At 33.0% G+C, this 24,610-nt stretch overlaps 1 protein-coding gene and 2 pseudogenes across 1 annotated transcript; 1 reads left to right on the top strand and 2 right to left on the bottom strand.

Moving 5' to 3' along the window:
• Window positions 1-1,904: 1,904 nt before the first annotated feature.
• On the bottom strand, window positions 1,905-2,888 carry LOC114743765 (F-box protein CPR1-like). The gene has a single exon (XM_028931986.1). The coding sequence runs from the start codon at window positions 2,886-2,888 to the stop codon at window positions 1,905-1,907; it is 984 nt and encodes a 327-aa protein (XP_028787819.1).
• A 2,933-nt stretch (window positions 2,889-5,821) lies between these two features.
• Window positions 5,822-11,266, bottom strand: LOC114743766 (rust resistance kinase Lr10-like; annotated as a pseudogene).
• Window positions 11,267-11,770: 504 nt separating this feature from the next.
• On the top strand, window positions 11,771-16,062 carry LOC114743767 (rust resistance kinase Lr10-like; annotated as a pseudogene).
• Window positions 16,063-24,610: the final 8,548 nt, after the last annotated feature.

Genomic DNA, 24,610 nt, shown 5'->3' on the forward strand with positions numbered 1-24,610 from the left:
TATTTCATTTTATTTGTTTAATATGCGCAGGTCCTATTTGGTACGCAGGTTTAATTTTTAATTAGCAAGCAATTTCTCGTATTAACTATTTTTATAGGTTTTTCTAAACTAAATTCTAACCCCAACCCCTTTAGTGCTTCTTATCAAACACAATTGTTGAGTTGGAGACCATGCATATTGGGATTAGAGACAGAGGCTTCTTTTTTTTGGGGAAAAAACTTATATTCAGTTCTTAATATAAGAGCTTATTTAATTTTTATTTTAATACTAAATATAAGACCCCAATCCACTTTGTCTCTCACATTTATCTATTTTTTTCAAGGTAATCTCTATAATAATAGTAGTTCTAGCCAATATATTTGATTAGCAAGGATATTTTAGAAAAGATAATACTTATTTATTACAAATAATTAACTTAACTAATTTTTTTTAATCTATTTAAATTAATTAACTAATTTTTATATTAAAGACAGAAGTATTATTAAACGCTGTCTTGGATTGTCTTGGATACATGAGACTTTTGCGGCTGTTTCTTCCAAAGAACATGGCACGTTCCGCCAACAAGGTACTCTGGTTTTCAGGCTACTCGTGTTTTCCAGCCGTAAAATGTAACCAAATAGAAAGATATAACTCATTCTCCATATGAGCATGGACATTGAGATGCCACTATCAATAAAATATATTCTCAGTTTTTGAGGCACTTCAAAGCTGTCAATATCATTTGCTTCCATTTCTTGATTATTGATTGGTATTATATAAGTATATTTACATATTGCCAGGATTGATTAGTAACACATAGTAAACTACTTCTATGAATTATCTTTTTGGTTGAATCTTCTTATTTTGTCAAATTTTACATTTCTATACTTTTATTCTCATCAAATTGGTTATGAATCCATAACGAATAAAATTAGTTTAAATAGTTTGCGTGTGAGTTTAGATTAAGCATAAAAATCATCTTATAATTGAAATAATCCAGTGTGCGATAATCAAGTTTAAATGACTTTGTTTGGTGACGTTTTTAAAGTTATTACGAACTTGAGATGTGATAATCACCATACTTTTATAAACCTGATTCATGACACTCGATTATTCTTCGTTGGCAGGTCTCTAGAGCCCACGCTCCTAGGAAAGAATTAATTATTGCCCATAATTTGGATAAGTCTTCCCACTTCATATAGAGCAAATTTTGTAAGCTTCACACCTCTTACCCATTAGGCATAAGATGGATTTTTCTTCTTCTCAGTTTTGTTGTTGGAAGTAATCTTGTTTGAAATACTGTTAGATACTAAAAGTATGTATTTCTCTTAGCAAAAATTTGAAATTCAATTCATCATGTTATAAGAAACTAGTTGTTTTCACTAGATTCAATACCTATTAGTATATGCGATGAATTTTGATGAACCTAGTCTTTATATGTTGTGGTGGGGCTCTTCAAGTTTTTAATGATAAGTTATTTTTGACGAAAAAAGATATCAATTCTGTGATAGACGATCAACTTAAGATTTTTATGGAAAATGTGGGAAAGTACAAATGGATAAGATTTGAAAAAACAGAAATGCCAACACAAAATAAATTGATAAAGTCGGTCCATACAAGAATAATTTCCAATTCATATGATAAACTATTACATTTATTTCAGCATGAATCTCCCACATCCACAAAATAAATGCATACAATGCATTAAAAAAAAAGATAGGAACAACAAAGGGAAGAGTACAAAAATAAGATGTAAATCTTATATAACATTCTTCCTTTTATATGGTTTCCTTTTCTCTCCACACGAATGAACGTAGAAGATTCAATTTATGATGTTCTTAAGACTTCAAAGAAACCAAGCTTTCCAAATAATCAAACACTTTGAACAGTTTTGGAACTCCATGGATTTCGAGCCTCTGTATCTTCTAATTCTTAATATTATATGAAACCAAATGACCTTCATTTTCAACAAGAATCTCATCATCTCCCCAAAATCCTAAAAATGATCCAAATTCTGGGTTTGGTCCAATAACAAATTTCTTACTCCAGCTACTCTCAACACCATACTCATTCATCACCCAGATTTCATATCTACAATTGGTCATCTTATATGTAGCAGCACAAGCAAGTTTCTCATCAACCACAGCAACATTTGATTCATAAGATTGATCAATTTCAGGAGGCAACTGAATCTTCCCAAACACCTCGTTGCCAAAATCAAAGAACAAAATGGCCTTATCATTATTATCTTCAGTTAGCCAGTGATATAACCCATTCAGATAAGCCCTGCATTTTGGATAACACAATCGAAAAGCAGGGACAACAGAATCTATGGTTCTCCAAGAACCAGTACTGAGATTATACACCTCAACTGGAGGTTGTTCTCTTCCTTCAAAAGCCAGGTTCCCAAATCGAACAACCTTGTAATCGTTTGTAATAGGATCAATTCCAAACCCATATATGATATAAACCATGTCTCTGGGTTGGTTCTGAGATGCAGGAAGAACCTTCACCTCTTTTGTTCCAGGATTCCACAGAATCAAGCTGGCCTCACCAGCTTTATCTCCTCCATAGACCCCATAGAGACAGAAAATCCCATTACATTGACCATAAACGAATATGTGTTCTACATCCTTCTCAGGAAACGGCACTTCTATATCGATGGGTTCCTGGTCGGAAATTAGAGAAATGCAAGGCTTCAGAGAGGCATTGTGCAATCGAAATATCAGCTGGTGGCGGCGGTTTTTGGTGATTGAATCAGACCATTCAAATTGTCTGGTTATAAAAGATGGATTAGTGATTTGTGCGTACCAGGATTTCGCCACGGATTTGCATCGAAGTAGGGATTTCACAGGAAGCCTCATCGATATCTCCTCCACAATTTCTTCAAGAAGATCGGCACTCAACATTTTTCTTTCCTCTGAACTTGCCTCGATTTGTTAGGTTTCCCTGAGGCAGTTCTTCTTCTTCTTAATTCACCTCACCGAAACACCGAAGCAGAAGAATGTGGAGACGCATTTATAGATATATATCCACAACCGAACAAGGAGAGTAAGAATGGAATCATTCTTTTTCCATGATGAATCAAATCCAGAAATTCAGAGAATGAGAATACATATAATAGTTTTCCAATACGGTACTTTTCTAATGAGAAAAAGATTCCGTATTTTTTTTGGTTAACCTGCCTCCAGCACATTAAAATATTTTTTTTACTATATATAGTACTTAAAATATTTATTTTGTGATACATCAAGCATTCTGAAATATTTTTCAGATGTATCCAGTATCTTAAAATATTTTTTTAACCTTAGTGTTAGATGTATCAAAAAATATGTTAGGGTATTGAATCCCTCTAAAAAAATAATTTAAGATGCTGAATGCATTAAAAAATATTTCAAAATATCGAACGTATTTAAAAAAATATTTTAAGATATTAGATACATCCGAAAAAACTGGATGTGGCTTAATCTCCTTTTTTTAAGAGTATACCAATAATTTTAACTTTTTTATACGGTACTTTAATTTAATCACTTAATTTTAAAAATCTTTTCAAATGTTAACATATCAATTTTAAATTTTAAAATAGTAATAATTGTTAAAAGAGATTTGAATTTGTGTTTGTCATGTTACCAGGATTAGCCTATTTTATTATATAAACTTAAATGATGAAATATATATTTTTGCCCCTTTTTCAAAAAAAATCTAACAATTAATTTCAATTTTATCCAAAATTTTTTGAAACCGTCATTCTATTTTTCCGATGAAACACGTGATTACTGAATAATTCTTCTACCGGAAATTGATGATTAAATTAGAAAAAAAATAAAACTAATCTCGATATCAATCAATATTAATATCTGTGTCTATATACAATTTATTTTTTAAATATTTATTACTAATTCTATTTCGCTATATCCTTGATTCCTACCAATTATCAACCTTGATATTTTTAATGTTTATCTTTTCTATTTTATCTTTATATAAAAGGAAGATAATTCATCCCATTTATTGGTGTTCTAAAGGCCATAATAAGCAACTATTTTATTAGCATACTATTGACAGAAAAGGGGAAAAAAATCAAAATCCTATCTGATAGAAAATATCTATTCCTCGTATTATACATATAAAACTATTTTATAGTGTAAATTATATTTAGAACCTGAGGCAGTATTAAAGTACTATATTAAGGAATTACATTTAAAATCAAGTTTAAAATCTTAAAATTCATTCATGTTAATGAGTTTGCATTATCTTTTATTTTTCCCAGCACATCATTTATATTAGGAAAAATGATAATAAATTATCTATTAAAATTTAAAATGATAAATAGGTGATGGTGATTATTCTTATAATGTATTGTTGTATTGATTATTTTTATATTGACATTTATATTTTTTTTAAAGAAAAAAGTGGAACCATTCAACTGATTTCACTTTTGAGGCTGTCTCTACAGTAAAACTTTCTCCACTGTCCTTCCATTTCAAAATACTTCTCTCCCCAGCTTATGCTGACATAACAGCAAAAGGATGGATTTTAAAAAAAATAAAAAAATAACAAATACAGACCCTCAAAAATATAAAAAGTAATTTGGAATCTTGAATTCAAAAAATTACTGCCAAAAACCAAGTCTTAAATATGAATTAACAAATATTACTTAAAAGACCAAATTGTCCTTCTATTTAAACTTGTTATTTCTGACTGCAAACTTGTTATCTGTAACAGTTGACTTGTAATATCCAATTTGGTATGTGTTATCAATTTCTAATATAATAGTATGTAGATTCATTTCATACCAACGTCAATATGATGTTTCAAAAAAAAAAGACAAAAAATATCAGTTAAATTTTAAAATGATATTTTTATCAAAATAATTAGCACCACCCATTTATTATTTTGAAATTTAATAGATATGTTATAGTCATTTTTTCAAGTTCTTCCCGTGCCACTTGCATTCATAAAGCTATCTTTAATGAAAGACTGTACATTGGGTAAGGAGGTCAATTATGGTATCGGGTCAATATTTTTAATTTTTTTTTATTATTCCGAGAGTATTACACCATTTGTATGCCCTGTCTATTAAGAGTTAAAAAAAGCAAGGGGAAGGAAAAGGAAAAAAAAAAAAGGACAAATTATTCATTAAGAAAATCAATTACAATAATGTTGGCCTTAAGAATGTGTGATGTATAAAATTACAAATTATGCATCCTAATAGGGTCACATATAATAATCAATGTCTAAAAAATTATAAATAGATTAGAAATGAATTTGTGCTTATATTATAGATCTAGAAATATGATTATTATTTTGCTAAAGAACATTTAGTCTAGTGGCAAAAGATGTGCCCTTAGTGGCACTAGATTTGGGGTTTGATAATTAGCTATTAATAAGCTTTTATGCTCGCCATCCAAATCCACACAAAAAGAAGAAGAAGAAGAAGAAATATGATTATGTTTTCAATGACATATTACAGAGGAAAGTCATTTTGAAATTCAACGGGTATTAAAAAAATGATTACTTTTTCAATGACATCTTATGAGGGAAAGTCATTTTAAAACTCAACATGTATTTTTATTTTTGTTATTTCTTTTGTTAGTTGTCATCACTTGCATTTTCACTAGACTACTCTCATACTGATATATGAGATATTAGATTATGACCTTGAAAGAGATTATCAGTGTTTGTCAATACCGTAATATCATTATTAAACAATAAAAATAAGATACTAAATCATTGGAAGCATAATCCAAATCAGGGCAATAACTAAGTGTTGTTAGCAAATAAAAAGTGATATGCTGGAGTTCAAAACATAACCGGATTTAAGCTCCTTTTTCGTCTGCAACGTTTCATTTCCCATCGCTTGCACCCTCAGCTTGGCTACTATTAGAATGTCTAGAGATGGCCGATGTTGCCAGGCTAGAGGAGGTTTCATCATTCACCAAAACTTCTTCATTAGGATATAAAGAAGGTTTTGGAGGCATTTCAAGGCTTTTGGCATCATCTGCTTCTAGCATTTTTATTACTATATTCATTGAAGGGCGATCTGCTGGTTTTAGTTGTATACACCATAGTGCCACTATGAACATTTTCTTTGCTAAGTTCTTTTCCTCTTCAGTCAAATCTTCCATTTCTATATCTTTTTCTTCGTCAAATTGATCATAAATCCACAGAGGAAAGTAAAGCTGGCTTGAATATTCAACATGTGGATTCAAATTCCTCCTTTGACTAGCCATTTCCATAAAAGCATTCCAAAGCTATAAACATCTGACTTATATGACACTCTGCCAATATTCTTATAGAACAATTCTGGAGCCATGTATCCTATGGTCCCTTTTGCTGCAGTCAGAGTGACAATACTATCATCAGACGAATATAATCGTGCGAGTCCAAAATCTGAAATCTTTGGATTGAAATTGTCATCAAGTAGAATGTTGTGAGGCTTGATATCAAAATGCAATATTTGCATGTCACAACCATGATGAAGATAAGCAATTCCATGAGCTATTCCTAAAGATATCTTGTGTAATTTTTGAAGAGTCAAAGAGATACCTTCTTCTTTAGAAAAAATATATTTATCTAGTGATCCGTTGGGCATGAATTCATAAACAAGAGCACGCTTTGTTTGTTGGACACAAAACCCAACAAGGCGTACCACATTAGCATGGTGAATCCTCCCAATAGTTGCCACTTCACTGATAAATTCTTGGCCATTAGCTTTGGATTTACCCAACATTTTGATAGCAACATCATATCCACCCTTTGATTTCCCTTTGTAGATAGTGCCGAATCCTCCTTCACCTAACTTATCGTTGAAACCTTTGGTCATTGCCTTCAAATCCTTGTAGGAGTATCTTATTGGAATGAGGTTGTGAAGTCGGATAAAGTCTTCGATGTTTTCGAACATTGACATGTGCCTTCTACGGCATTTATATATAAACAACACTGATAGGAATATGATGCCCAATAAAAATCTGACTGTGATGATGGGTGGCAAAACAGCTCTTCCAATGACGATTCCTAATTTTCTTGCAACGGTTGATTGGGTGGAAATGTAGTCACTATGGTAACCACTAGTGAATCTCTTCCCCCCTATTCTTTTTAGTCCTGCATGTGTTTATTTCCATAAAGGGTCATAAAATTAGCGAGTCTCTAAAATATCACTAATTTGATAGAAATGAAAGTCAGGTGGGAAAGAAATCGCCAATATCAGATTTCCAGTAAAGCACAAGACCTTCCTGCGAGTTCCTCAATAAAAGTTTTATACTATCTCTGGTCCTTAACATAAGACTTCATTTGACTTTTATTTTGATTCTAAATATAAGACCTCAATTCACTTTGTCTCTCATATTTATGTATTTTTTTTTCAAGGTAGTCCTTCTAATAATGATAGTATTAATCATTACACTTGATTAATAAGGATATTTTAGAAAAGACAACACCTATTTATTACAAATAACTAACTTCATTTGTTTTCTTAATCTACTCAAATTAATCAACTAGTTCCTATATTTCGGACCGGAGGTAGTAAAATTTAAACAATCTCTTTCCAATAGTGACTATATTTTTCTCATTAATCTGAGATATAATTATAAAACTCTCACATCAATTTTAGAACATAATAATATAATTTCTGAACTTTTTAATGTCGATAAATAACTACTACGATAAATAATTATTACATTATAAAGTAAATCTTGTATTATATTAATTATTTTGGTTGGCATGGGCTGGTTTAATCTATTTAGTCTGGGCCTTCTGATTGGGCTTAATTAATTATCTGTTCCACCTGAACCCCCCACAAAAAAAAAAAAGGGCTAATTGAATTATTCCTTTTTAACCAGACTTATGGAAAATATCAACCAAATGTAGATGCTAGAATTGCAAACAATTAGTATGAACGCCAAATCAGTTGCTACTATAATTGCATTCAACAAATTATTATAGAATTAAAAAAATATGAAATACATTAAAAAGGTCACTAGTAAAAGAGAAATATAGAATAAGTATGCTGAGAATCATAGAACGTTACCTGTTGCAATTCCATTGATGAAATCTGGAAGAAAATTTTACAAAAATCAACGACAGTAATAATACGCAGCACACGATCAATAAGCACTGTAAAGATCTTGACCCCCAGATTAAAAAAAAAAAAAAACCTGTGAAGATTGATGGATCAAAATGGATGAAAATATTTCTTTTTTCCTTTTAGTAAAGCTGGCAGGTTCTTTTCCACACACACAGCACCGAGAAACTTTGGGAATCACGAGATCTGCTAGCATAGACTATCATCTCTTCGTCTAATTATAAGCCTTTATTTATAATCTACAAATAATGTCTTATAATTAGGACCGGAGGTAGTATAATCTAAGTATTCTCAAGTGTTTGGTTTAGCCAAAGTCCCTCGCAGCGTGACAAATTAATATTCAAAGTTTTATTAGGAGAGGTGATCATATTTAGTGTTTAGTGACGCTTTAAATAGGGTTTCCTTCCATAAAAGGATACTTATGCATAGCAAAAAAAATATTATCTCATAAAAAGTTAGATAATTAATTTAAAGATGTTAAAAAAATTAGCTAAATTTGTTGTGTGTAACAAATGTGTATTGGTATTCTTACACTGTTTTATTTAATCATACGCGTAACTCCTTGATGTCCCATCTTTAAAGGAAAAAAAATTATAAATTTGGAAGACAAAATGTATTGAGATATTATATTTATGACTAAATTCAAATCTTAACTGGCTCTTATATTAAAATTATATATATACAATTGTTAACAAACAAAACAAAATAAATAAAAAATTTAATGTTTTCTTTATTTTTTAGTTAAAAACCCAAATTCAATATTTATTTTTAAAATACCACTAAACTTAACAAGTCATTCTATTTATAAGCTAGAAACATTACAGTACGCTTTTAAATTTCATATAGAGCATGGGACCTGCATTTCTTTGGTCCCCCCCCCCCCCAAACAAAGGGACGGAAGGATGGGACTTACATTGGTTTCTAAACTTGGGAGCCCTAAGATTTTCACTTAAAATACCAAATTACTTAAACAAAAATAGTATGCTTTTTCAAATCTATAATAGTATAGATTCTTTAAATTAATCTTTGAAAGTACACGGCTTTTTGAGACAAAATATGATAAATTTTTTGTTATCCAAAATGAAACAATATGGAGAAAAAGTCAAATAAATTTAATTTAATGAATGCAAATGTCATAATAAATATAAGATGATTTTTCAGGAGACCACTATTTTTAAGAAAATATTTAACAAAGTATTTTTTTAATTTAAATGGTGCAGATTTATCTTACATATATTGTCGCACTCGCTGATTAATAGCGCATATAGACATTTTATCCCTCCCCGCCCCCCCAAAAAAAAAAAAGAAGAAGTGAAACTTGAGATAAATTGCCTTGCAAATTTGAAATAAGATAAGAAATCCTTTATCCTCCATTATTTTAAAATTAAACAAAAATAAAATGGAAATGTAGAAAAAGGGGTTATATATGAAGAATGCCAATGTACTGCATCTTTTAATTTTGATAATTAACATGCATGTATTCAATAATATTTAGAAGTAAAATTAAAGAGACTTATAACTTAAGTAGATAGTAAATTGAAAGATTAAATTCAATAAGAAGTTATTTGATGGAATTAAAACTAAACTATTGGTCTTGGTTTTTCAAAATCATTAAAATATTGATTGGATATTTCAAATTGTAAATTAGTCAATTTAATCTGTCACCAAATTTCTTAATTGTTTTCACCAAAAGCGCTACCTAATGTTACCTTACCTTCCACAACTATGCGCAACTTTGACACCCCTGCATCATAACCAGGGAAAAAAGAACCAAGTGAATGAAAATCCATTAAAATTTAATTACATTATGTTTATCTTGACTGATTAGTTCAGGCCAACAAATTGTTAAATCTGATTTCTGTTAATGATACATCATTGATTAAGTGGGGACTCGGGAGAACATACACACATTAATTATCTAATACTACCTCGGGTTCTTAGTTTGTATAGAAAGTTAGTTGGGAGTTAAATTTGATTATAAATATAAGATTTCAATATATTTTGATCCTCAATTTTCTCAAAATATCTCTTTGATCGTAAAATTTTTTTACTAAAATATAATTGAAATAACTTAATGTACATGATCAATTCATTGTGAACTTGAGATTTTTAGTTACAAATAATGCAATCTTTCAATTAATAAATAAAAACTTATATATTTACAAGACCTTGGATCAATTTAAAAGTATTTGTTGGTATCCTATTATTAAGTGGCCGATGTTTGAGAGTTCAAAATCTCCCAATTTGATCATTTTAGGGCAAAGCGAAGAAGATAGGACCCAATAATCTGATTGAAATAGAAACGGATACTTACGGCAATTGGAAAATATTCCGAAGGGGGTAACGCATTCCCGACTTCCCAAAGGTAGACATTGCAGACGTTTATTTTCAGGGCTGAAAGAGCAGGTGGCGTCATCTGGACAACGAAGATCAGCACAGGCTCCTGGCCACCATGAAAGCTCAAATCCATAGGAAAGCACCTTGTGAATATCAGCACACGACTTATTTCCACCAGGCACCAATGACTCCCAATCTGAGGCAATGAAAGTCACCGATATCAGACGACACTGAGGTTTAAACTGGGAAGCCAGCAAGTCTCCAGCCACAGCATAAAGATGGCCTCCTTGCCAATTCACGCACGGAGCCGTATCCACGTACGCTGCGTCGTCCCTCACTGCATCGCTGCAGTTCAGGTACCCTACCCTCTGGACTAATATAGATCCATTGCTGTTGCTGTATATGATACTCTCGTCATAGGGATTCCTGTACTCGAAAGAGAGGAAATTGGATAAGGGATAGAGAGGGAGGGAGGAGTTAGTACCCTCCTGAATGCCTTCATCTAAGAGTCGGATTGTGTAGTTGTTGTAGTTTATTCCCAGCACCCGGTATTGTACATCAGGTAAATCAAGGTAAGTGACGTTGTCTTCACAGACTAGCTGGTAGATCCGATCGCCGCAGTTAGGCGGGTCATCTAGTAGTCGAAATGGACGTCTGATGTTTGTGATGTTGCCGCACCGAGACGGAGCGCAGAACTCGGTGTGCTCTTGAGAATTCGTAAGTCCGTACAGTAGAAGCAGGGTAACCAACACTGGGTGCCAACACCTCAAGCCTTTCTCCCTGTCCATCGTTCAGACTTCAGAATGATGTGCAGCTGCTCCACCTCTTGATTCTGAGCTTCAATCACTTACTTTCCTTCTGATTAAACGCAGCTCCATCTGCCTTTTCCTTTTTCCAGTTCCACGCGGCTAACTTGTAGTTTGGTCCAAAGTTGACTTCACTTTTTGACTAATGACTTCTCTTTACAATTCCTTTGACCGGCTTTCTCTCTGAATATTGATGATATTTCCTTGCATCTTCCTTCGCCTGCTGTATGATTTAACTGGGACGATATGACTAACTGTTATGTTCCTCCATTTTCCCTCAGATTAGGAAATGCAAATTCAATAATTTTTTCTGGAAATTTAAAAGAGATTGATAATTAAATTAAAAAGAAATCTCGGGTCAATCCGAAGCCGTAGCTTTCAGTAAGGAGCCCCAAAGGCCACGGCAAACAATTTGGGTCCACAGTCACCTTCGAACTTGCATCCTACTTCCCCTGCTTCCACTTTGAATGAGATATACGACGTTTCTCCTAACAATTACTCCTATTCAAATAGGTAGATAGGAATCTCAATCCAAGCTTCAGATTCAAAAGGAAATCCTTTGGTTACAATGTTTTCGCATCGCAGATTTTGGTTGTTGGTGATATTGCATGTATGGGTGCGCCTTCTGAAACAAGGGAATGGTGAGAACCACCAGCAGGTGCCTCATACTGAAACTCTTCCGTTCCATCTCAATGAAAATGGGACCATGGTTGAGTTTCCGTCTATTCCTGCTCTTCAAGGAGTCAGTCTCGGTGTCAATTATATAGACAGTAAATCCCATATCTTAGAAGTAAATGATCCAGAGGAATGTCTTCCCATGCTCTTTCTCCAACGCCGTCTCTACAATTCATCAAGTATTTATCCTCTAGAGTATGATACTGACAATATGACCGAAAATATTACTTTCTTCAATTGTTCTTCGGCTGTTTCGGGATATACGGGCAAGTCCTGCCCAATTCTTGCCCTTGGCTCTCATAACAATGTCCTGTTCTGGGACGTATTCTCCTGCGCCATGATGTTTCGGTTAGATTCGCCCATACCGGCAGAGCATCTTCAGGGGAACCGGTTACGACTCAAATGGATTCAACAAAAAGTTGATAAGCATAAAACCAGCAAGATGCTCAGAATTGTTTTGCCCGGAACAGGTGAGACGATAATAGGCTTTTCCTTTTCCATTTTTTTCCCCTAAAAAATAATTCATTAGATTCTGGCTTGGATTGAAATTGAATGTTCATTTGCTGTGCTCGCATAACTCTAGGTTCTATTGTGCTGGTTTTGCTGTCGGTCGTGTGCGTTTACACATGTCGCTACTTCAAGAAGAAAGGAGATGATCAAGCAAGACTTGAAAAGTTTTTGAAGAATTACGAGGCACTTAAACCTACCAGATTCTCTTTCGCTGATATCAAAAGAATCACACACAGTTTCAAGGATAAATTAGGTGAAGGTTCTCACGGAACAGTCTTTAAAGGTAAGCTATCTGCTGAAATTCAAGTTGCTGTCAAAGTACTCAATAATTCAGATAATGATGGACAAGATTTCATTAACGAAATGGGGACAATGGGCCAAATTCATCACGTCAATGTTGTTCGTTTGTGGGGATTTTGTGCTGATGGTTTTCATCGAGCTCTTGTTTATGACTTTTTCCCAAAAGGCTCCCTCTAAAAGTTCATATTTTCCCAAGATAACAGAGAAAATTTCCTCGGGTGGTCGAAGCTGCAACAGATTGCTCTTGGCATCGTAAAAGGGATTGAATATCTTCACCAAGGCTGTGATTATAGAATTCTCCATTTTGATATCAATCCTCACAATGTGTTGTTAGATGACGAGTTCACCCCTAAAATTTCTGATTTTGGTCTAGCTAAATTGTGTTCTAAAAATCAAAGTATGGTGTCAATGACAATAGCAAGAGGAACTTTAGGATATATTGCACCTGAAGTCTTTTTTTCAAATTTTGGCCATGTGTCATACAAATCAGATATTTATAGTTATGGGATGCTACTCTTGGAAATGATCAGCGGAAGGAAAAATGTTGATACAAACAAAGAAACTTTTCAAGTTCTATATCCAGAATGGATTCATAATTTGATAAAAGGAGAAAACATGAGTATTTCTATAGAAGATGAAGTTGACATTAGAATTGCTAAAAAATTGGCAATTGTAGGACTATGGTGCATTCAGTGGCAATCAATAAATCGTCCATCCATGAAAACAGTGGTACAGATGTTGGAAGGAGAAGTAGATAAACTAAAGGTGCCTCCAACTCTGGTTGATTTGACTGCTTCAACCAAGACAAGTACTATTATTCCTGCAAGGCAATTGAATTTAGAGTCATGAACATGTACGTTGGGTTGCCAAGTATATATAGCTTTTACTTTTACTGAATGTATTTTGTAAAACTTTTGAATCCTTTTATTATCAATGTGCATGTAGAACACTCATCCATGTGTCCCAATAGAAAGAGATCTCAGGACTTTCAAAACAAGTTAGAAGGATATGATAAATTGCCAAAAGTAAGAACAAGTTAAAAAGGCATAAAATTTGAAAATGATATCGTAAACATATGCCTCCGAGTTTTCACAAAAAAACTGCAGTGCAACATTTCTACTGGTAGCATGGTTTTGCTTCACCACTGGGATATGATGTAGGTTGAGCAACTTCCCTCAGATATGCTTGTTTGTGTCTACAGAAATGAATGGAGAGAAGTGGTCAATTTGTGAGTTGTTTATTATTGTTTCATACGTTTCGAATATCTCACAATTAATTTGTCTATGGGTTTGGAAAGATCGAAGTGGTTAGAGCATAAAGTGGCGGCCAATGCATTAGACCATAGTAATTAAACATTGGTTTAATTAATTAGCTATTGAGTTGTATCGTAGGTTATTAATTTATCTCAATTAATTATCATATTTAATATTTTTTAATTTGTTTATTATATTTCTTTATTAACTATTTAAATATTATGGATTTGTGATTTGTAATTAAAAAATATTGAATTATTAATTATTAAATTAATTAGTAATTACTTTTCTTATTTACTATTTTTAATTAATAATTCTTGGTTTCGGTCATTTTTCATTCAATCATATTAATATAAGCTGTTTATTTGATTTGTAATTATTACAAACTATAAACTATGCTCATAAAAAGAATCTCGAGCCCCATGATCCTATCTCATCCCAAGAGCCTCCAGTAATGCTGGTAATACCTGCGAATTGGCTCATGACGGGTTATAGGTTACTCAGTGTAGGTTGAAAAGGCTCGTTTACTAACAGGTTGGCTTTCAACTAACCTAATCGACCACAAACCAATCAGAATTATATAACCTTTTTTAATTTTTTTAATGTTAGCACTAAGTTATAAATAATCAAAAATTAAAACAATACAAATAATTTAAAATAGTACGAACATTCAAACAAAATTACAACATATTAAAATACAAACAACTTATATGATTGTCCAAATATGATAAAATGCAATTCAAACATTATTTTTTTCCAATGAAATCAACATGCAACAATGAATAACCATCTTGATCTAATTATCTCTAATAGTAATGACGTTTAAAGTGGAAGCATTGTTTGAAGCTAGTTCAATGTTGACTTTGACAATAGTAGTAGCAACACCTTCCTTCTGCTCAGATTTATCTGCCACAAATAATTAAAAAAGGGAAAGAAATATATAATAATTAAAATAACGCAAACTATTCCTGTTACATATAAATGAATAAATATAATTATATTACTAGATGGAAAATCCATAATCCAATTACGGTTGCAGATAAGGGCTTGATTATTTTCTTAGAGAAGGAAACTTCGATACTTTGTGAAAACTCATGAACCAATGCTAAAAGTTGATTCATTAGCCACTGTAATGATTGATATACTAAGAATATCACATGCCATCTTTTAAAGACAAGGAAATCAAGTTGAGTTAGTCCTCTGATACCCCAATACATTCAATTTACGAAACACACGAGGATTAAGTCTTGCTTCTTCCAAATAGAAATTAAGCTTGGATTTTTCTTTTGTTGCACAATCATTGATATGGCCACTAAGATAATCCTATATGATATAAATAAAGCATCAATAAAATGTTAATCAAATTGACATTAGTACAAGACATTTAAAAAAATGGAAAATTTAAAACTTACACCAAAAGCAACAAAAATGGTCATTATCATCTGTATGTCCTGCAACATGAGTAGACTGGCTAGAAGATGATGTTGGTCCCAAGACATTGACATTACTACAACTTGATTCATCTCCACCTCCGATAGAAACTGAAGATGATGATCCCATACTTTTATACTCATTGGAAATATAGTATAACTTCGTCCTAATGCTTTGAATCTTGTCACTATAATTTATAAGATCAAGTTGTGCATAAGTAAACTTTATGATGTCAAACTTCATCCGGGGATCAAGAATAATTGCAAGTGCAAGTATAACATTGTAATTATATTCATTCCAATACTTGTCAACCATCCTCATAGCCATATCTTTAATAACTACCATTAAACACATGTTTTCTTTACAATGATTCAATTTTTGAGATATGCATGAAATACACGTTAGAACTTGGATATGATGACCTAGAAATTAACCTCGTTATTGCTACAAATGGACTCAAGAATTTGCACATCTCCTCGGCTCTAGATCACTTTTCACTTGTTGGACAAAGATGATAATGGGTGTCACTAAAATCTAAGTCGGCAAATGCAGGATGATATTTAATCACACTTTGAAGCATATGTGGAATTCCATCTAGTTGCAACATCTAACTTCAAAGCCACACCCCTGAAGTGTCAAGACCCCTGACTTGGTCAATACATCTCTTCAAATTGATTGTTCTAGTCTCTGATGCCTTTACATATCTAATGCTTTCTCTAATTTTGTGCACAACTTCACTTGCCACCTTTAAGCCCTCTTGAATGATGAGATTTAGGATGTGGGCACAACATCTAACATGGAAAAAATCTCCATTGCATTTCAAGGCATTATTCAAATTCAACCACTCTTTTAATACTTTTTGCATAGCATGATTTGCTGAAGCATTGTTTACAGTAACAGAAAACACTTTATTCTCAATCCCCCATTTTACTAATAATTCATGCACCTTCTTAGCCAATTTTGTCCCAATGTGTGGAGGCCCCAAGTGCGTGAATGCAAGTATCTTGCTATGAAGATTCCATTTCTTATCAACAAAATGAGCAGTTAAGCAAATATATCCTTTGGATGTTATTGTTAAAAATTAGACTTAAATAAGAGTTAGAAGTTAAAAATTAGATCTGGTCTTAAATATAAGACTTCTATGCAATTTATCTCTCAAATTCATAATATTTTCTTTAAAATATCCTTATTGATTGTAAGGAGTTCTTACAAAGGGATTATTCCAATATACATGATTAAAGAGGATAGTTTAGAAAAATCAACACATATATATTACAATTAATTAACTTAATTAATTTTTTAAATCTCTTTAAATAACTTATCTAATTCTAACACCAGGTCCATCAAGAGCAAAATTGACTCCCTTATTCTGTATATAGTATTAAATTTGCTTGTCAAATTTTGTTCTTATAATCTTTTAATATAATTATTTTTATAAATTATTAAATATGTGACCTTTTAATACTTTACAAGAAGGAAATCACCAGATTCCAACTTCATTTATATTTATTGTTGAAAGTTACTCTTTCGATCCTTAATATAAGACTCATTTAACTAATTAGATTAGATTAAAGAAGTTAGGTAAGTTAGTTAATTATAAAAAATATGACACATTTTTCTTAAGACACCATAATCATCTTTCTTAATACCCCATCCCCTTCTTCTACTTGATTATAGTTAAGAGAATATCCATAAGGGTGATTTAGCGAAAAATCATAAATATAAGAAATAGATCTTATATTTAGGATCAAAACCAATTTAACAATTAGGTCCTATATTAAGAATCAACAATTGGGTCCTATATTAAGAATTGGAGGAGTATGATTTTTCCCCGTATATCTTCCCTCATCTTGACTTAGAAGCTGCCCTGATGAGCGTATTTAAGGGAGAAGAGTTTTCAACCAAGCAGCACTGTCATGTGGAAAATTAGAGATGCTCGGTTGATGTTTTAGTCTTCTCAAGGCACTAATAAGAATTTTGAATACTTTGTCTTTCTAATTTAGTTTCTAACTTATTTTATAGGTCAAGATGTCTCTTTCTTAAGGATGAGTATATTTTTTTATAAGAGTAAAAGTTTGATGGGCTAGATTTGGAACTTATTTGGATCAGAACATGTCTTCTGACTTATATACTATAAATTGCTTTCTAACAAAATCCTTAACTTGAAAAACTTAAACGTATATATTATTTTTATTGTCCTTGTTCAGTGTCATAAATTCTCGTGCCCCCAAAGTTTTACGGAATATTATGACCCCTTTTCAACCAATTTTATGCTTCTTCCTTTCGAAATATGAAAATTAGTTAAAAAGTTAATTTTAATTTTAAATATAAGATTCTAATTTATTTTATTTTTTATTTATTATTTTTAAATTAATTTATCTAACTTATAAATTAATATATAATCTAATATTTCTTCAAAAGTATTTTAAAGAAATCATCTTATATTTATTATAATTAACTAATTTATCTAGTTTTCTTAATGTATTCAATTTCCAAATTAATTATAGCTCCATCTTGTAGGCCACAAGTTTTCCGCCAAATGTTGCTATGTAAATGCGGAAAACTAGAGACATTTGTCTCCGTTTGTCATTACTTAAAAGTAGCTGTAGGTTTTCCCATGCATTGAGTAATTTTAAAAGATATATTGATCCATTTCTAACTTGACCTAGAATTATTGAAGTCTATTTTTTGTTGGGATGAGCATTATATGGGTAATATGGAAGACTTCGCATGTTTGCTTCCACCGCTGTACATGCTAATTATGACAGTTTCGCATGACTTTGAAATTTTTTAGTACATTCTGATCTCTTTCTACCGTGTGCGTGTTGTGTAAGCGTGGAAATTAAAACTACCGACTTAGTTTGTTATTGTTGTCGTTGTTTAATGTTATGAATGTATTTCTCACTACATCTTAATTTTTAAATATATTAATATGATATGATACATAATAAAAAAGTATAAAAATCATGACATAACAAGAGCCGTTAACTTTAATAATAATTTTAATGATACGAGAGTTGATGATCAAAACATAAAACGTCAGGATTCTTAATTTGAACTTTTAAAGGTTTGGGAGGTGATATGTAATTGACCCAAAATTTATGGGAATTTTGTATATTTTAACCTTTTTCAATATATTAATAATTATTCAGCTTTTTTATTTTTTTAAAATTGAAATTATTGTTATATTAATAACATTTTATTTATAATTTTATAAAATTTTAGATCTGAACCATTTAATTTTTTTTTGGTCAAAAGGTCTGAAACATTTAAATTTTAATCTTATAATTGAAATAAGAAATGGTTGGAAATGGAGAGACTTTTTATCTTAGAATGACTCCTTTCTTCTAGTTTGTTTTTGTTGTCATTGTCACTACATCTAAATTTTTAAATATATTAATATGATATGATACATACTAAAAAAATTTAAAAAAAAAAACCATGACATAACAAGAGCCGTTAACTTTAATAATAATTTTAATGGTACGATTACCAAAACATGAAATGTTAGGATTCTTAATTTAAACTTTTAAAGGTTTGGGAGATGATCTGTAATTGATCCAAAATTCATGGAAGCTTTGTATATTTTAACATTTTTTAATTTATTAATCATTATTCATAATTTTGATTTTTTTTTATAATTGAAATTATTGTTATATTAACATTTTATTTATAATTTTATAAAACGTTAAATCTGAACCACTTAAATTTTAATCTTATAATTGAAATAAGAAATGGATGGAAATGGAGAGACTGCTTTCTTCAAGTGAGCGCATTGTTTTAATGATGATCTTTTTGGTGAAAAATTAATAATTGTCCTTTTTATATTAAGCTAATGGGGATCATGTTCAGTGGGAAGCAACAAAACCGTGCTGAATTAATGGGCATTTTGGCATTAACCAACACCCAAAAAAGAAAAAAATGCGGTACTGTTTATTATAAAAAAAAATATTACAGGCACAAGAGGGCAGCGGCTAGGTACCGTAGTGTTTTTCTCCCCCGGTAAAATACTGTTTTCTTTCCCATTCTTAACTTACAGTTGTAGCGTAGATTTATGTCAAAAAAATGCATAGTTATAACACAATCCAAATGGAATAAAGTACTAGCCTATAATTTAATATAAGAGTTAGTTAAAAATTAAATTTGATCTTAAATATAATACTTTTATTCATTTTATCTCTCAGATTCACAATATTTTCTTTAAAATATGCTCATTAATCGTAAGGACTAAGGAGTCCCCATGTTGAACGTGGCCCAGGAAAATTGAGAGAACAAAAAATTATCATTCAACTGAAAAAACTCATACATTCTCTAATCTATTTACAAGCTAATCGGTCCACATATATAGACCTCATAACTGATGCAGGAAATGGGCTTTGAGAATAAGCCCAATAACAATAACTTAAGCCCAATACAGAACAAAGAAGGAATTCTAACACTCCCCCTTAAGTTTGGAACTATATATATTTATAGTTCCTAACTTGCTCAACATTTTTCGCTGACACTCCTGTCCTACTGCTTTAGTCAGAATATCTGCCTCCTAATTGGTAGTGTTCACGTGATACAAGCTGATTAATCCACTCTGTAATTTCTCTCGAATGAAGTGGCAATCGATCTTGATATGCTTTGTCCTCTCATGAAACACTGGATTTGATGCTATATGTATAGCAGCTTTGCTATCACAAAAGATCTTCACATGTTGCGGATGACACACATTCAAATCCCCAAGAAGTCCTTTGACCCAAACTATTTCTGACACAGCAGCTCCAAGTGCTCTATACTCAGCCTCCGCTGATGATCTTGATACTGTAGTCTGTTTTTTAGTCTTCCAGGTAATCAGAGAGTCTTCCATTTTCAGCAAATATCCAGTCACTGACCTCCTTGTAGTAGTGCAGGCTCCCTAATCAGAGTCACAAAAGCAACTAACCAGCAAGTCGGTATTGGAGATAAGCAAAATGCCCATACCAGGACTCCCCTTCAGATATTTCACTACTCCCAATGCTGCTGCCCAATGTGCCTTGGTTGGAGTCTGCATAAACTGGCTAAGGACCTTTACAGAAAAACTGATATCAGGCTTAGTTATTGTTAGATATATTAATCTGCCTATTAACCTCCTGTAGCGTTCAGGTTCTTTTAACAGATCTTTATCATCATCCTTTCCTTTCTCATAGGCTTGCAGCTTGAGATTCTGTCCCATTGGGACTGATAGTGGCTTACATCCACTTAATCCTGCATCAGCAATTAAATCAAGCGCATATTTTCTCTGTGACAGAATGATTCCCTTTTGGGATCTAGCTATCTCTATTCCTAAAAAATACTTTATTTCTTCAAGATCTTTAATCTTTAATTGTTTATGCAAGTAATCTTTTACTTCCCTTATTCTGTCCTCAGAATTACCAGTCACAAGTAAATCATCAACATAAACCAGAATCAACACAAACTCTGTGTCAAATCTCTTAATGAACAAAGAATAGTCATGTTTACTTTGAACAAAACCACCAAGCCTTGAAACAGTGGTTAACTTAAAGTTCCACTGTCTTGAAGCTTGTTTAAGTCCATACAAAGATTTTTTTAATTTTTAAACCATGTTCTCCCCCTTATGCTCAAAACCCTGTGGAATTGACATATAAATTTCATCATCTAAATCTCCCTGTAAAAATGCATTATGGACATTTATTTGAAATAAATTCCAATTATTTACAGCAGCTAATTTAAGCACAATTCTCACAGTTATCATTTTTACCACAGGAGAAAAAGTCTCATGGTAGTCAATTCCTTCTCTTTGGTTGAATCCTTTAGTTACAAGTCTTGCCTTATATTTATCTATGGTTCCATCAGCTCTATACTTGATTTTATATACCCATTTGCATCCAATAGGCTTCTTCCCTTTGGAAAGAGGCACTATATCCCAAGTTTTATTATCTTCTAAAGCATTCATCTCATCTTTCATGGCCTTAACCCAATTAGCATTCTTCACAGCATCAAAGTAAGTAGTAGGTTCAACATTTGAGTCAATAGCACATAAAAAATAAAGATGAGAAGCAGAAACATGCTTGTAAGACATATATTGCTCGATGGGGTATATACATGGTTTATTGAATTGATTCTGTTTTGCAGTATTGTCTCCTATCAACATATTATAGACATAATCTTTGGCCCAAACAAGTGGCCTTCTTTCTCTAATAGGCCTAAAATGACTCTACTCAATCATGTCCTGGTCAAGGACATCACCTTCAAAAGTATTCGGGTTGATAGACTGCTCATTTGACGCATTGTCATTTACTGTATTTTCTTCATTTATCTCAGGCTCAAACATAAACAGATCTATGCGCTTAAACACTCCCCCTGGGTCAGTACCTACTGCCTCATGAAAAGGAAATTTATCTTCTATGAACTTGACATGCCTACTTGTAAACATTCTCTTGCTGAAAATGTCAAGCAAGACAAAGCCCTTTTGATTGTTGGGGTAACCAAGGAAAACACAAGGCACTGACCTAGGTTTGAGTTTATCCGTGACAGTCAAATCAGATGCATAAGCTAAACAACCAAATGTTCTAATGAGATCATAATCTGGGAGCTTGTGATAAACTATCTCATAAGGTGTTTTATAGGCTAATATCTTAGAAGGAATTCTATTAACCAAGTAGGTAGCCATTTTAACACATTCTCCCCAATATTTGACAGGCATATTAGATTGTATCATTAAGCTCCTAGAAATCTGCATTAAGGTTCTATGTTTTCATTCAACTATGCCATTTTGTTCGGGGGTATAGGCACATGATCTTTCATGTATAATCCCTTTGCCTTTAAGAAAATGCTGCAGATCATGACACAAAAATTCTAGGCCATTATCTGTACGAATCCTCTTAACATGAACAGAAAATTGATTTAGAATATATGCTATAAACTCTTGTACATGCAACACAGCTTCAGATTTATGTATCATCAGAAAAATCCAAGTACTTCTGGAAAAATCATCAACAAAAGTCAAGAAATATTGATGCCCATTATGCGTTGGGGTTCGATAGGGCCCCCATACATCTAGGTGAAGCAATTCAAAGCAAGTAAGGGTTTTAATGCAGCTAGAAGAAAAGGGTAATTTCATTTGTTTAGACTGTATGCAAACTTCACAGACTTTATTGCTATTGATTTGTTTATCAGAAACAATATTCAAATGTCTCAAGACAGATACAGGGGCATGACCAAGCCTTTTGTGCAACAAGGAAACATCAAAGTTCTTAGAATTCTTCCCTACATCATCAACAAAACTAATAAATTCTTGATTTGTGGTCTGTAATATGTAAAGTCCATCTACTAATCTACCAGTCGCCCTTAATTTGCCAACCTGAAGGCCCTGCATAATACAGATATTAGGAAAGAAAGCTACAACACAGTTATGTTCCTTGGTGAATCTAGATACAGAGATTAGATTGAATTTTAACCTAGATGCATATAAGACATTAGTTAATCTAATTCCATTCGAAAAGGTCATTGATCCTACATGAGTCACAGAAACTCTATCACCATCAAGAAGCTTAATTGTTTTGACAAACCCAATGTATATTTCATAACCATCTAGCAAAGAAAGGTCGCTTACTAAATGGGTTGTGGCACCCGAGTCAATTACCTAATTGGTGTGTGGATGTGTACGAGAAGGGGAATTAGCCAAACATGTACCAGTAAGAGCATGAATGCTTTCTTCTGCATCTTTCTTTAAGAGTTCGAGAAGTTTCTCATATTGATCCTTGGTGAATGAAGGTGCAATGGTGTTGGCCGAATGAGATTCAACTTCAGACTCTGGACTTGTCTGTTTCGCAGTGGCATCCTGATTTCCTCTCCCCTTCGAGCCTTTGAAATCCGGTGGATACCCAATTAACTGGAAGCAGTTTTCTCTTGTGTGGCCCTTTTTGTGACAGTGGCCACACTCTGGAGGAGGTCCTCTTCCCCTCCCCTGCCTCGGCCTCTCCCTCTGGCCGCCATGGCAATTCCTTCCACTGGGGAGTTCTTAGATGACTGAGCTATGTTTCTTTGTGCTTCATCCTCAGCCACTATGGCAAACGCTTGATTGATGGTAGGTAAGGGACTCATTAAGAGGATCTGGCTCCTGGCTCCCGTGTATGAGTCGTTGAGACCCATAAGAAACTGAAGCAACTTCTGTTGATGGTTGATGTCGTTCTGCCTTTTTGAAGTGCCACATTTGCAACAGGTACAGGACGGTGCTGCCATCAATGCCGATTGTTCCTCCTAGAGTTCTTTTAACTTGGAGTAATAGACGGATACTGACATTCCTACTTGGTGCAGTGAATTGATTTCGTGGTAGATGGAGAAGATTCTTGAATCGGTGATTTTGTCATACCGCTCTTTAAGATCGATCCAAACAAGGTGGGCACTCTGGTAGAAAACAACTCCATTGGCAATTTCTTTAGAGAGCGAATTCAAGATCCATGAGAGTACTACGGCATTACATCGCTCCCATTGATCTTGAAGCTCTGGTTCTTGTGATTCTTTGAGGCAGGTTCCATCAATGAAGCCCAATTTTTGTTTCCCTTTGAGCGTGATTTGCATAGCACGACTCCAAACATTATAATTCTCACTACCGGTGAGAATTTGGGAAATAATGGCCGTACCCTATGTATCTGACGGATGGAGATACAGAGGGTGAGTGAAACTCAGACTAGCAGCCGGCGACTTACTCTTCTTGCTTTCCGACATGCCTTAAACAACGGAACAGTAGGGAACGGTTTCTCAGATGCTCCAGGACGCCCGACTCCGTCAATAAGGTTGAAACCCTTACAAGCCCTAGACCCTGAAACTCTTTCTCGGGCTAACGTTCTTGGGTTGGGTGACGACGAGGCTTTGATGCCATGTTGAACGTGGCCCAGGAAAATTGAGAGAACAAAAAATTATCATTCAACTGAAAAAAACTCATACATTCTCTAATCTATTTACAAGCTAATCGGTCCACATATATAGACCTCATAACTGATACAGGAAATGGGCTTTGAGAATAAGCCCAATAACAATAACTTAAGCCCAAAACAGAACAAAGAAGGAATTCTAACACCCCACAAAGGGATAATTCTAATATACTCCTCTGGTCCTATTTATAGGGCAGAGAGAGAAGGTTTTTTTTGGTCCTATTTATAGGGCACCTCATTAACTTTTTACTATGATTTTACCATATTGTCCTTCATTTATTATAATGTAGATAGTTACTTTTTTGAAAAAGGTATATATTA

Source organism: Neltuma alba, unplaced genomic scaffold (genome assembly GCF_004799145.2).
Source record: "Neltuma alba isolate B1F8T4 unplaced genomic scaffold, ASM479914v2 tig00004124_pilon, whole genome shotgun sequence".
Taxonomy (NCBI): domain Eukaryota; kingdom Viridiplantae; phylum Streptophyta; class Magnoliopsida; order Fabales; family Fabaceae; genus Neltuma; species Neltuma alba.